Source organism: Phyllostomus discolor, chromosome 1 (genome assembly GCF_004126475.2).
Source record: "Phyllostomus discolor isolate MPI-MPIP mPhyDis1 chromosome 1, mPhyDis1.pri.v3, whole genome shotgun sequence".
NCBI lineage: Eukaryota > Metazoa > Chordata > Mammalia > Chiroptera > Phyllostomidae > Phyllostomus > Phyllostomus discolor.
The window spans coordinates 119517903-119531238 of record NC_040903.2 but is presented as its reverse complement, the minus strand read 5'-3'; the positions used below and the strand labels follow the sequence as shown (position 1 = coordinate 119531238).

At 40.8% G+C, this 13336-nt stretch overlaps 1 protein-coding gene across 3 annotated transcripts in view; it reads left to right on the top strand.

Annotated features, from left to right (window-relative positions):
- Window positions 1–3778: 3778 nt before the first annotated feature.
- Window positions 3779–13336, top strand: part of KLHDC1 (kelch domain containing 1) — a 93885-nt gene continuing 84327 nt past the window's right edge. For all 3 annotated transcript variants that reach the window (XM_036028699.1, XM_028506810.2, XM_036028702.1), the window contains exon 1: window positions 3779–4089. In XM_036028699.1, coding sequence (XP_035884592.1) covers window positions 3994–4089 — 96 coding nt within the window. In that variant the 5' untranslated portion in view covers window positions 3779–3993. The remainder of the gene's footprint in view (window positions 4090–13336) is intronic.

The following is a 13336-nucleotide window of genomic DNA, read 5'->3' as shown; positions in this document are numbered from 1 at the left end:
CACTTCACTGGGTTGTGACGTTGTGTGTGGGGAAGGGGTCTGAGAGGGAACAATGGCTCCTGCTCCAGTCTCTGCAGGATTTCAGTCACTTCCACAGCTACCTATAAGCAAACTGGGTGCTTCTGGTGCTGATTCCCATGTGGGTGGGTTTGTGTACATTCTAGGACCCTGTGGGTCTCTCCAACAAACTCTCCTGTGAGGCTGGGAGTTTCTCCTAGTGCATCAACCCCCACAGGTGTTTTCAGTCAATGGTTTTGAAGCAGGAGACAGCATAGGAAGAACTCTGAGACTGCAATACTGTCACTGGCCAGCATTCAGCACCCTGGTTGCCAGGAAACACCTTTTACCAATTAGGTAGAATAAATAGTAAACCGAGGCAGGGAGGAGGAAGGAGACAAGTCTCACATGCTAACTCAGCAGTCCTAAGCCTGTTCTGATAATATAGCCAGGTGTTGCAATATCACAAGAAACACTATATTAGCAAGAAAGAAAGTCCTTGAAATACTATGTAACATTTCCACTATCTGGGAAAGAAAGCCTTGAAACTGTGCTTTCATCCCAAGGCCTGAATGTGGGAGAGGGTCCCCAATGCCCAAAGAAAGAGCCCATAAAACAACTTTGGTTAATTGCCTACCTCTGGTCACTATCTGTTTTAGGAGGGAGTCCCTGATGCTTACAGAAAGAGCCCATAAATAACTTTGGAAAGTGCCCCAAATTTTAATTAACTGCCTCCTGACAGGTATTTGTTTTACAACAGGATGATGAAATGGAGTCTGGAGCAAGATAAAGATTCAGGCTAATAGACCCCCACACATACCTAAGTTTGGGTAGTCACATCCTCCCAGGAAAGCTGGCACCACATTTCCCTGTTAATCAATATATAACTTTTTCCCTCCTATCCCACCGACTATTTAAGTCCTGAGAACAAAGGATTCACTCTCTCTCTCGGGAGCTCTGGGTACTCTTGGCGTTCGGGCCACAGGGCCTCTGGCTATCCGGCCTCAGGCTGCCCAGGGGCTTGCCACCCTGGTCTCCAGCCTCTCTTGCTTTTCTCACCCTGCTTTGCTCTGAAACTTTGCCTTTCACCCCCTACTCTACCTAGTCCTGTTCACTTTCATGGAAGCAGACCACTAATAAACTGATTACATACTACTAGGTTTGCTGATACGTAATTCTTTACATGCGTCAGAAGAACCAGGTCTCTCCCGTCAACAGTTTGAGGGTTTATTTCCCCAAGCTGGGACCCTGGGTTGTGCAGTCTGTCCCTCTCCCCAGTTATTTCTCCTGGTTTATCTGCATGTGAACGTAGGACCTCCCAGTCCACAATCCGCTGCCTCACTGGGTTCTCCCACTGCTGCCTTGCAGGCCAGCTGCAGCCTTTTGTGCTGCGCCCCACTCCACAATCCACCACCTTCTTGAGTCTGCCAGCGGCCGCCTTGCCCTGCCCTGTTCCTCCAGCTACCACCTTGCTCAGGGTTCTCTCCTCCCTGGCTGCCCTACTCCACTCCTCCTACTGGTTTGGATGAATGTATCTTTTTTAACTCCTTGGTTGTCAGATTTCCATACAGTTTGGTTTTCTATCAGTTCTGGTTGTTTTTTGCCTTGAAATTGTTGTTGTCCTTCTTTTGGTTGTGTGAGGAGGCACAGTGTGACTATTCTGCCTACGTCTCCATCTTGGATGGAAGTTCTCATCTCTTTCTTTCTCTCCTATTCCTTCTGCCAGGAACACTTTCCTCCCTCTTCACCTCTGTTTGCCTAAACAACTTCCACTCATCTTTCAAGTCTTAAACTTTACTTGCTCTTGGGAACATTCCCTTAGCCTCCCAAATCTGAGTTGGGGACCCTATGAGTTTCATGTCTGGTGTAATGCTTCAGAGAAGAAAATTAGCATGCTTCATGGGGAGAACATGCATAAATCTGTAAAAAGAATTATTCCAGTAGCAGTAGAAGTTTAAAGCCAGAGGGGACTATGAGATTATAAGCCTTCTAAGAATTCACAAAAATCTTGGTGAGGGCTTTGGAATTCTAGTACAGGTAGAAAGAGGATTCCTGGGACAGAGGTTACATATATTAATAACAACAACTACTACTACCACTGTTACTACCATTTACTGAGCACCTAGCTGCATGCTTACACCAGAGCAGTGCTGTGTGCTGCCCACCTTTCTGCCTTAAGTCCTGACTGTCCAACCATCCAAAGTGAATGTTCTAATGATCAACTTACATTATTCACTTCTTGCTTAAGATCCTTTGGCCTCACAGTTAAAGTTCAGACTCAGCATGACAAACAAGGCTGTGTGACTAGCTATTCCAGCTTTATCCTTGGCTGTACCCCATAGTTATTCTCTAGTCATACTGAACTATTTATAGAAGGGGTGTCAAACTCACGTTCACCTGTCAATAAATCACAACTTTCCTGTTATTCTGCTGTATTTTTCCACTTTTCTACTATACTTCTCATTCCATACAACATGAATTTCTTTACATATTTGTCCCTCTGACTGGACTTTGAAGCCTCTGTAGTGGAACTATGTCTTACACATATTAAAATTTACTTTTTTTTTCATTCATTTAGCCAACAAATTTTCCAGTCTAATACAGCCACAGAACCAACTATCTACAGTAAGCAGGCACTTAATAAATGCATAGTCAATAATTGAATGAATTAACTTGTTCTGCATGGTGGGCAACCACAATTTCTTCGAAGAGTGACTTTGGAGAAGTGCATTTACAGGCACTGGTAGAAATATGATCTTCCCTCTTGGCCTTTGTTTTACTTCTGTAACATTGTTTTATAACACGCATTAGCCCAGAGAGTAACTTTTCATCAGTGTGGGCTGTATGATCTTTGTTGCGACTCCTCAGCTCTGCCTACTCAACTAGGTGGTTGTGGGGTAAAAGCAGCCACAGATAACACATAAGAGAATTAGGGTGGCTGTGTACCAATAAAACTTTATGTACAGAAGCTAAAAAAATGTAAATATTTTTAAAGTTTATTTTTAGAGAGAGAGGAGAAGGGAAGAGGGAGAAACATCAATGTGTGGTTGCCTCTGGCACGCCCCCTAGTGGGGACCTGGCCAGCAACCCAGGCATGAGCCCTGACTGGGAATCCAACCTAAGACCCTTTGTTTTGCAGCCCCCCACCCGGTTCAATCCACTGAGCTATACTAGCCGGGGTCAGATGCTAAATTTGATTTCATTATCATTTGCATGAGTTACACAATATCATTCTTTTGAATTTTTTTCAATCACTCAAACGCTCGAGGCTTGTGAGCCCTACAAAATTAGATGGTGGACAGGATTTGACCTCCAGGCCTAGTTTGCCAGTATGTTTCAGAAAAATTCCTTTAAAAAAAGTCTATTAAGTACACATACACTTTCTTTGTATTTTTTTAAATGTATTGATTTGAGAGGAAGAGAGAGAAAAACACCGATTTGTTGTTTCCTCTTATACATGCATTCATGGGCTGCTTCTTGCATGTTGTCCTGACAAGAGATGGACGCTGTAACGTTGGACCGTGCTCTAATCAACTGAGCTGCCGGGCCGGGGCTCACACACACCATTCTTGTGGATTACCGTCTCTGCTAATTGAATGGAAGGGTACACACAAAATATTTAATACGCTGACTTATGTCACTGCTACATCAGTCCCCGTGGACCAGAAGCCCATTTATCCAGTGAATAAGATACAGTTAGGCGGTATTAACAAAATAACACAACCCCAGGGATATGAAATTGGCCGGTGGCAGGGTTCCGCAGAGCACGGGCACCTCCCTCACTAGTCAGACCCCCGGCCTCCCTCACTGGCGTGGCCGCTCCAGGCTCGGCCTCTCCGGTGGCTGCAGGACGGCGCAGACGCACTGCTTCCGCCTTCCTCCAATCTCGACCCTCGACGCGTTCCGTTCGTGCGTGGAGGAACCGGGCGGGCGGAGAGGCATCTCCGTGGGCCGGGGCTGCGGGGTGTGGAGCGGGTCGGCCCAGCGACGGCGCGGATGGAGGACTCGCAGGTGTTCTGCGTGGCCGAGGAGCGCAGCGGCCACTGCGCCGTGGTGGACGGAAACTTCCTCTACGTGTGGGGGGGCTACGTGGTAAGGGGAAGAGGCGGGACGGGGCGGACTCGCGCCGGGAGCCCTCTGGGACCGAGTGGACGCGGAGCGCCCGCCCACACGCGGCCCCCAGGCGGGGTGGTTGGCGGCCTAGGCCGGCCCGCGCCTGCCCGCCGCCCCCAGCGCCTGTCCGCCGCCGCCAGCCCCCCGCCGTGGGCTGCTCTCCGGGTCGCGCCGGGGCTTGACGCCACACTGCCGGCTAGGAAAGCCTTCAAACCCGGTTCGGGGCTCTTCCCATTCCCACTCTTGCCCACTGTCGCTGCTGTCCAACGACCCGGGTTTTACCCAACACTAAATCAGTTACTGCGCGGTGAATGATCTTTAAATGCTTGCGGAGACCGAAAAGTACACCGAGGACGCCGTGCTGCATTATCGTGTAAATACTTCTTTATCGCCATGGCGCAATAAGAAATTTTTAAAATTGGAAATCACCGAAACATTTAAATATTCCTAAGCAATTTTTAGTGTCATTCCTTTACCAAGGACATATACACCCTCAAGGGCATATATACCAAGGAGTGGAATGTTGGGTCACTTGACACACACATCTTAAAATTTGCGTGGAAATTTCACTGTTGCCAAATGGATAATTACGATTTTTTTTCAAATTTCAAAATAGACTCATTCATATTAGCAACAAGGTACTGAAGAACATGCTTAAAATCTCTTATTACAATGGAGGGTTGAATGTATTTGTTTTGTTTCTATAGTCATTGGATTATAGAGTCAAGGATTCTGAAGGTGGGAAGCAGTTCAGGAGCATATGCCAGCCCTTTAATTTACAGATTTTTTTTTTAAGTGAGCCATTTGGAACTTCTACTGGAAGTAGAACCCACGTTTTCTGACCGTCTCAATACTATTATGTGACAGATGTAACATGACTGAATCACTCACTGAAATAAAGTACATACTATCTATGTTAAATGGTCCTCAGATCCAAGTTGGTTTTTGCTGTTTTGTGTGTTTATTTTTAATTTGGTGCAGTATCAGGATAAGAAAATTAGAACTAACCTTTGAGTGACTACTATATCTGGTATGTGCTAGGAACTCTCATATCCCAATCATATGTAATTTTTACCATATCTTATAAGGTAAGTAGTACTTTGTTTAAAAATAATAATGATGAATCCATGAGAATGAATAACTTGAATGGCCACTTCAAGGATAGCAAATTCCAACTAGATATATTGGATTCTCAAAGGCTATTTTTTTCTATGATAAGTGAACATAAATTAGGTGAGTGTGATGTCTTAATGTCTAATATTTCCACCATTTGTTCTTGATGAAAAAATTGTCTAGACATAATGATGGTTTTATGCAAAGAAATATTTTCATTGTTTTTGAGCTCTGCTATTTGAAGACGTAGAGGTATCAGTCTTCATCTGCTATTTTGATTCTTAATATTGTAAAAGTTAAGTGAAAATTTTTTCAATTAAAATAATAGTTTGTATTATATCTGGTGACAGTATAGATTTCTTTTAGGCCCATACATGAAATGTCTGGTTTTTTTTTATATCTCACTTTAATCTTGAAAATTGTATAATTGATAAAATTCCAGGTCTTTTGGTGTCAGTCAGTGAATAAAAATACTTCTTTCCCTACTACTTATTGATTCAGTGAGTAGTGTGCTGTAAGAACCACCCTGGAAAATACCACACAGGTTTGGTCCTAGATTGTTACTTTTTAAAGTCCAGTGATTATCAGCAGTTAAAATATGTCTAAGGCATAAATGAAAGGAAAGATTGGAAGGCAAAAAGAAGAGGTGACATATCATGGGGAGAAGAATTCTCCCAACAATTGCTTTATTCAGATCCTCTTGAAGGGAAGATAGCTAAAAAGCCCTAGAATCTGAAAGTAACCCAAACCAATAGTAGTTAAGAATAATGATCAAATGATTCCAGATTGTATGTTCCAATCACAATTTTTCATATTTGTTAAAATCGACAAACATATATCCTAAAATTTTTGAATGGCTCAATTACTTTGTTGTCAAACAGATTCTATAGGACATTGTATCTGAGAACAGCCCTACCTTTAAACATAAGAGTACCAATGTTGGTAAAAGTGGTAAGTTTTAATTGGTGTCAAAATATTCTTTTCTCTTAGTTTTCCATATCCTTTCCACATTCCTGAAATTCATACAAATGTTAGTGGTGCTACTAGGAACACTTAAAATTTGTGAGTTACTTTTCCCAAATTTGGGAGAAAATCAGTGTGTCAGCATGTTTGCAGATGACGTGCTTTCCTTTTAAGATTTAATCATGTGAACAGTTTTATTTCCACAATACAGTTGGCATTAATACATTTTGCTCTAAACTTTTTCTTACAGTAAATAATATGCTTTAATACATATTCCTATTTTGGATATGGACTTACAGTAAATAATATGCTTTAATACATATTCCTATTTTGGGCAAGAGAGGTCAATTCAGGAAATATTTGAAAAGAATGAAAGTGAGAGGTTTATAGTGCCAGATATTAAATTATATCACAATGCTTTAATAATTAAATCACTGGTCCTGATGCAAGTGGAGAAACCATGAGGGACTGGAAAACAAATTACATAAGCAGCCAAGCATACAGACTATTCTGTAGTTAAAAGGTAGCACTTCAAATCTAGAAAAACAATCTTATTCAATAAATGGTCCAGGAATAGCTGGAGGAAAATGATAAATGATATTAGAGCCTTAGGATTGAAGACTTAAATGTAGAAAAATTAGGCTATACTAAACCAGAAAAAAAGATGTGACTCTTGTGAAAACCTTGAGTTGGGAAAAGAAAAACTGAATTGGGAAATACTATACAAGAAAAACATTGATAGGTCGAACTTAAAAAAAATTATCCTGTACTTTATAAATAGTAACTTTTTTTCTTTTTTTTAAAATGTATTTTATTGATTATGCTATTACAGTTGTCCCATTTCCCCCTTCACTCCCCTCTATCCTGTACCCCCTCTCCCACCCACGTTCCCCCCCTTTAGTTCATGTCCATGTGTCATACTTAGGAGTTCTTTAGCTTCTACATTTCCCGTACTATTCTTGTCCTCCCCCTATCTATTTTCAACCTACATTCTATGCTACTTATTCTCTATACCTTTTCCCCCTCTCTCCTCCTCCCCCCCCTACTACTAGCCCCCCATGTGCCCTCCATTTCTGTGGTTCTGTTCCTATTCTAGTTGTTTACTTAGTTTCTTTTGCTTTTGCTTTAGGTGTGGTTGTTAATAATTGTGAGTTTGCTGTCCTTTTACTATACATGTCTTTTCTTTATCTTCTTTTCTTAGATAAGTCCCTTTAGCATTTCATAAAGTAAGGGCTTGGTGATGATGAACTCCTTTAATTTGACCTTATCTAAAAAGCACTTTATCTTCTCTTCCATTCTAAATGAGAGCTTTGCTGGATAGAGCAATCTGGGATGTAGGTCCTTGTCTTTCATGACTTGGAATATTTCTTTCCAGCCCCTTCTTGCCTGTAAGGTCCCTTTGGAGAAATCAGCTGACAGTCTGATGGGAACTCCTTTGTAGGTGACTGTCCCCTTATCTCTTGCTGCTTCTAGGATTCTCTCCTTCGTTTTTACCTTGGCTAATGTAATTATGATGTGCCTTGGTGTGTTTCTTCTTGGGTCCAACTTCTTTGGGGGTCTCTGCACTCCTTGGATTTCTTGGAAGACTGTTCCCTTTGCCAGTTTGGGGAAGTTCTCCTTTATTATTTGTTCAAATAACTTTTCCACTTGTTGGTCCTCCCCTTCTGGTACCCCTATAATTCGGATGTTGGAACGTTTAAAGGTGTCCTCGATAGTCTTAAGCTTTTCTTCGATTTTTTGAATTCTTATTTCACCATGCTTTCCTGCTTGGTTGATTCTATCTTCCTTCTGGTCCACTGTATTGTTTTGAGACTCAGATTCCTTCCTTTCACTATTGGCTGTCCTCCGTATATCTTCCTGCATCCCTTTTATGGTAATCTGCATTTTTTCATGTAATTTGCATCCAAAATCAACCAGTTCCGTGAGCTTCCTGATCACCAGTGTTTTGAACTGTGCATCTGATAGATTGGCTATTTCTTGGTCACTCAAAAGGATGAGTCCTGGGGGACTGATCTGTTCTGCTGGAAACATGTCTTATGTCTTTCCCTATCTCTCCTATTATTTTATTTATTTATTTTTTTCTCCGGTCTGGTCGCTCTTGTTACGGTGGGGGGCAGATCCTTAGATGTTCACTGGGGCTGGGCGTCCCAGTCGCTAGATTGTGACATTATATGTGGGGGCAGGGGCGGGAGCGGGGACAGGAGGGATCAATGGCCACAGTTTCGTTCTCCTGGAGTCAAACACTTCCCTGGGCTTCTGGGCTGTGAGCTCTGCCCTGGTCCACAATCGCTGCCCCACTGATTCCCCCAGCCGCTGCTTGCGTACTCAGGGATCACCGCTGCACCGCTGCGCTCCCGCGCCCCGGATTGCTGTCGCACCGATTTTGCGCCAAATTTCCCCCGACCTATGTGCGCCGGCAACCCGAGCCAGCCCTGCGCCCGCTCAGCTCGTCGTCGTCCCCTACCAGTCTGGATGTACGGATCTACTTCAACTTCTTGGCTGTCCGACTTCCATTTAGATAAATCCTCTGACAGTTCTGATATTATGACTGCAAATCATTGTTGTAAATTATTGTTGTTCTGTTCTTGGTTGTGCGAGGAGATACAGCGCGTCCACCTATTCCTCCATCTTGCCGGAAGTCCCCAAATAGTAACTTTTAAATGCAGTAACTCTCACTGTAAATATTGAGAAGGCAAATGACAAACTGGAGAAAATACTTGCAACATATGATAGGTAAAGTTCCAGTGAAAATAAAGATTAATATCTCCACTGAAAAGTGAGCAATGAATATGCATAATTTACAAAAGAAGGAATACAAATATAATGTGAGTCAAAACAACCCACTTGAAAATAAAGATTTTTCTTCTCCAACTTGCAAATATTAAAAAGAATTTTTGAGAAGAGCTTGGAGAAATGAATTACTCCTACACTGGTAACAGGAGTGAAAATTTGTGTAACCTTTCTGAGTAGAAATTTAGCAAGGTGTAACAAAAGCCTTGAGAGTTCTACTTTATATATTCATAGGTGGTCACATAAACCATCTATGTCATGTGAAAGACATTTATTCTTTTTAGATACCCAGTATTTGAACCTCCTTCCTCTATTTGTAGTATCTCCTGCTGAGTGAGTCTTATTGGGGTATTTATTTCAGTTGTCTGACTACCTCCTACCTACCCCCATAGGATGTAAATTCTATAAAGATAAGGATTTTGTTCCCCATTATATCCCTTGTGTCTAGAATGGGGTATAGCAGGTGCCCAATTAAAAGAACCCAAGTGCCAGTTATTTGCTTTTCCAGCCTCACTTGCAGCTAAGTTGTGGGCAAGTGGCTCAGACTCTGTTAGATGAATTTGTAATAGATTTGGATTCAGGAATAAAGATATAAAACTCAGGACCTGAAGAGGATCCTTACCCAGCAATAGAATTTGTAAGATGATCAAGGTCCCAGGCATAAAAGGTGTTGCTGCAAGCTGCAGTGTGGTGCTCACTAGACCTGTGTTTTGGCATGGTTTCAGACCTTGCTCCTCCTCATATAGATCAGAGGCTGCTTCTTCGGCCTGCCCGATTCTGTGTGTGCCTTAATACTCACTTCTTAAGATTTTATTTCCTTCATACATTTTTAAAGATTTTATTTATTTATTTTTAGAGAAAGGGGTAGGGAGGGAGAAAGAGGGAGAGAAACATCAATGTGCAAGAGATACATCTATCAGTTGCCTCTCAAACACCCCAACCTAGGGACCTGGCCCACAGCCCAGGCATGTGCCCCAACTGGGAATCAAACCAGTGACCCTTCAGTTTGCAGTCTGGCACTCAATCCACTGAGCCACACCAGCCAGGGCTTATTTTCTTAGTTTTAAAATTCAAAATGTATGTACAAAATGTGTAATATGAGTATCATTAAAAGGTAAACATGTTTAACTTCCAGGTTAAGAAATGGACTAGAGCCAGTGCCTTAGAAAATTCCTGTTTCTGCTTTCTGATTATAATATTCCTCCCACCCCCACAGGGTACCACTATCTTGATTTCTTGTTAATCACTGTTTTCTTTATAGTTTTACCATAGTACATCTATTTCTAAACAATTTATTATTTGGTTTTGGAATTATAGCATGTGTTTTCTTTGATGACTTAATTCTTTTAGATTGTGTTATATGTTTTAGTTTTAGATTCAGACATTGCTGTATTCAGCTGGTGTGCACTAGTATGTCTTTACCAGTTTTTATTTGGTATCCATTCTGGTTGGTCAGTGTCCATGCTGCCTGGTTTTGAAATATTTTGAAAATCATCACTGGATTCATTCATTTCTTGTATGTACCTTTGTAGTCTTCTATTGTGTGAATTTACTGCAATTTATTTATCCCCTCCACTATTGATGAATACTTGAATGTTTCTTTTTCTTTTTTTTTTTTAGTATTATAAAGAAAGCTACACTGAACACTTTTATAATGTGTCTCTTATTATACATGCATAAGGCCACATACACTCTCTATCTAGGGCATATACCAAGGAATGAAATGGTTGTCACTAGGTACACACATCTCTGAATTTACTTGGGAATGTCACTGTTGCCAAAATATTTGTGTTGATTTACACTTCCACCAACATCCTCCTTGCTCCGCATCCTTGACAACATCTGGTACTGTCTGGCATATTTCATTGTAGGTTTTGTTTGCTTTTCCTTGAATACTAATAAAGTTGAGTATCTTTTCATAACTTTATGGACTATTTGTGTTTCCTCTGCTGTAAAAATGCTGCTTCATACCTTTTGCTCATTTGTCTATTGGATCATCTTTTCTTACCAATTTATAGGAATTCTTTAAATATATAGTTGTATGAGTTCAATATGTCTTCTCAGTTTGTAGCTTGTTTTTGTACTTTCTTGATGATTGTCTTTTGTCCAACAGAAGTTAATTTTAATGTAACTTCAGTTTTTTCCTTAATGCTTTGTGCTTTCCTTAAGAAATATTTCCCAATGTGGAGATCATGAAGTTTCCTATAATGTCTTCTAAACAATTTTTAGTTTTGCTTTTCATGTTTAAATCTTTTTTTTAATCAGAATTTTTTGTTTGGCTTCAGCTAGGGATCCAATTTTATTACATTTTTAATAAGAATAACCCATTCTTATGTTATATTGATTGGTTGCCCCTTGTGTGTGTCCCAGTCAGGAACTGAACCCACAACCTGGGCATGTGCCCTGATGGGGAATTCAACTGGCAACCTTTTACTTTGTGTGATGATGCCCAACCAACGAAGCCACATGAGTCAGGGCTTTTTGTGTTTATTCTTGTGACAGATTTACATTATCTAAATTACAACAGCTTTATTAGAAGCCTAAATATTGGGCAGTAAAAGCCCTATCCCCACCCTATCTTGTTCTTTGGGAATATTTGGTTATTTAGGGCCTTTTGTTATTTTGTATAAATTTTTTAAGATTTTATTTATTTATTTTTAGAGAGGGAAGGGAGAGAGAAAGGGAGAGAGAGAGAGAAACATCAAGTGCGGTTGCTGGGGGTCATGGCCTGCAACCCAGGCATATGCCCTGACTGGGAATTGAACCTGCAACACTTTGGTTCCCAGCCCGCGCTCAATCCTCTGAGCTACACCAGCCAGGGCTGTATAAATTTTCTTTACTATTTTTATTGTAGTAAAATATATAAAACATATAATTTACCGTTTTAACCATAGTGTGGTGTGCAATTTAGTGGCATTGATTACATTCACAGTGTTGTACAATGTGGCCTTTATCTGATTCCAAAACTCATTACTCCAAACAAATACTCTGCCCATTATGCAGACTCTCCCTCCTTCCTTGTCCCAGTTCCTGGTAGCTTCTAATCGTTTTGCCTATGAATTTGCCTTTTTCTGGATAGTTCATATAACTAAAAGGGAATCATGCAATATACGTCTTTTTAAAGTCTGGCTTATTTCACGTAGCATAATGTTTTCAAAGTTTACCTATGTTGTAGTATGTATCAACACTTCATATTTTTTTTAATAAGGCTGAATAAGATTACATTGTGTGCATATACCACCTTTTGCTTATTCAACACTTGGGTTGTTGCCACTTTTGTGTATTGCGCATAGTGCTGCTATGCAGATTGGCATATAAGTATCTGAGCCCCTGTTTTCAATTCTTCTGGGTACCTAGGAGTGGAATTGCTGGGCCAGATGGTTGATTATCCTACATTTAACTTGTAAAGAAACTGCCCATTGTTTTCCACAGTGCTTCTTCATTTGTATAAACTTCACAGTCAGATTGTCAAATAAAATACTCTATTGGGTTTTATGTTCCTGTATTCAATCTTTAGATCATTTGAGGGTGGTAAACCTGTTATGATATTGAGACAATACAATTATGTAGTATATCTCTCTATGCAGGACTTTTTGATATCGTTCAAGAAAGTTTTTTTTTAAAGGTTTTATTTATTTTTAGAGGGGAAGGGAGGGAGAAAGAGAGGGAAAAAAACATCAATGTGTGGTTGCCTATCATGTGGCCCCCACTAGGGACCTGGCCTGCAACCCAGGCATGTTCTCTGACTGGGAATTGAACTGATAACCCTTTGTTTCACAGCCCTTGCTCAATCCACTGAGCTACACTAGCCAGGGCTCAAGAAAGTTTTATAGTGTCTTCATAGGGATCTTGTACATCTTTGGTTGGGTTTATTCTTAGTTTATATTTTTTTATTTTTTTAAAGATTTTATTTATCTATTGTTAGAAAGAGGGGAAGGGAAGAAGAAAGAAGGGAAGGCAAGGAGAAAGACGGAGAGAAACATCAGTGTGTGTTTGCTGCTCACATGCCCCACACTGGGGACCTGGCCTGCAACCCAGGCATGTGCCCTGACTGGGAATTGAACCCATAACCCTTTGGTTCCTAGGTCTGTGCTCAATCCACTGGGCTTCACCAGCCAGGGCTATATTTTTTATTTCTATTGTTAATTTTTTAAAACTAAATATCCTGATTGTTGCTGGTGTTTTGAAATACAATGGACTTTTGAATACTTTTTATTTTCTGGCAAGCCTTCTCAATTTATGTTCTTATAATTCATATGTTAATTTTCTTTTTATTTGCTATGTAGATAGCAATGTAATCTGCAAGTAATGACAGTTTTCTCACATTCGAATTTTTATTTCTTTTTATTTCTCTGTCTTT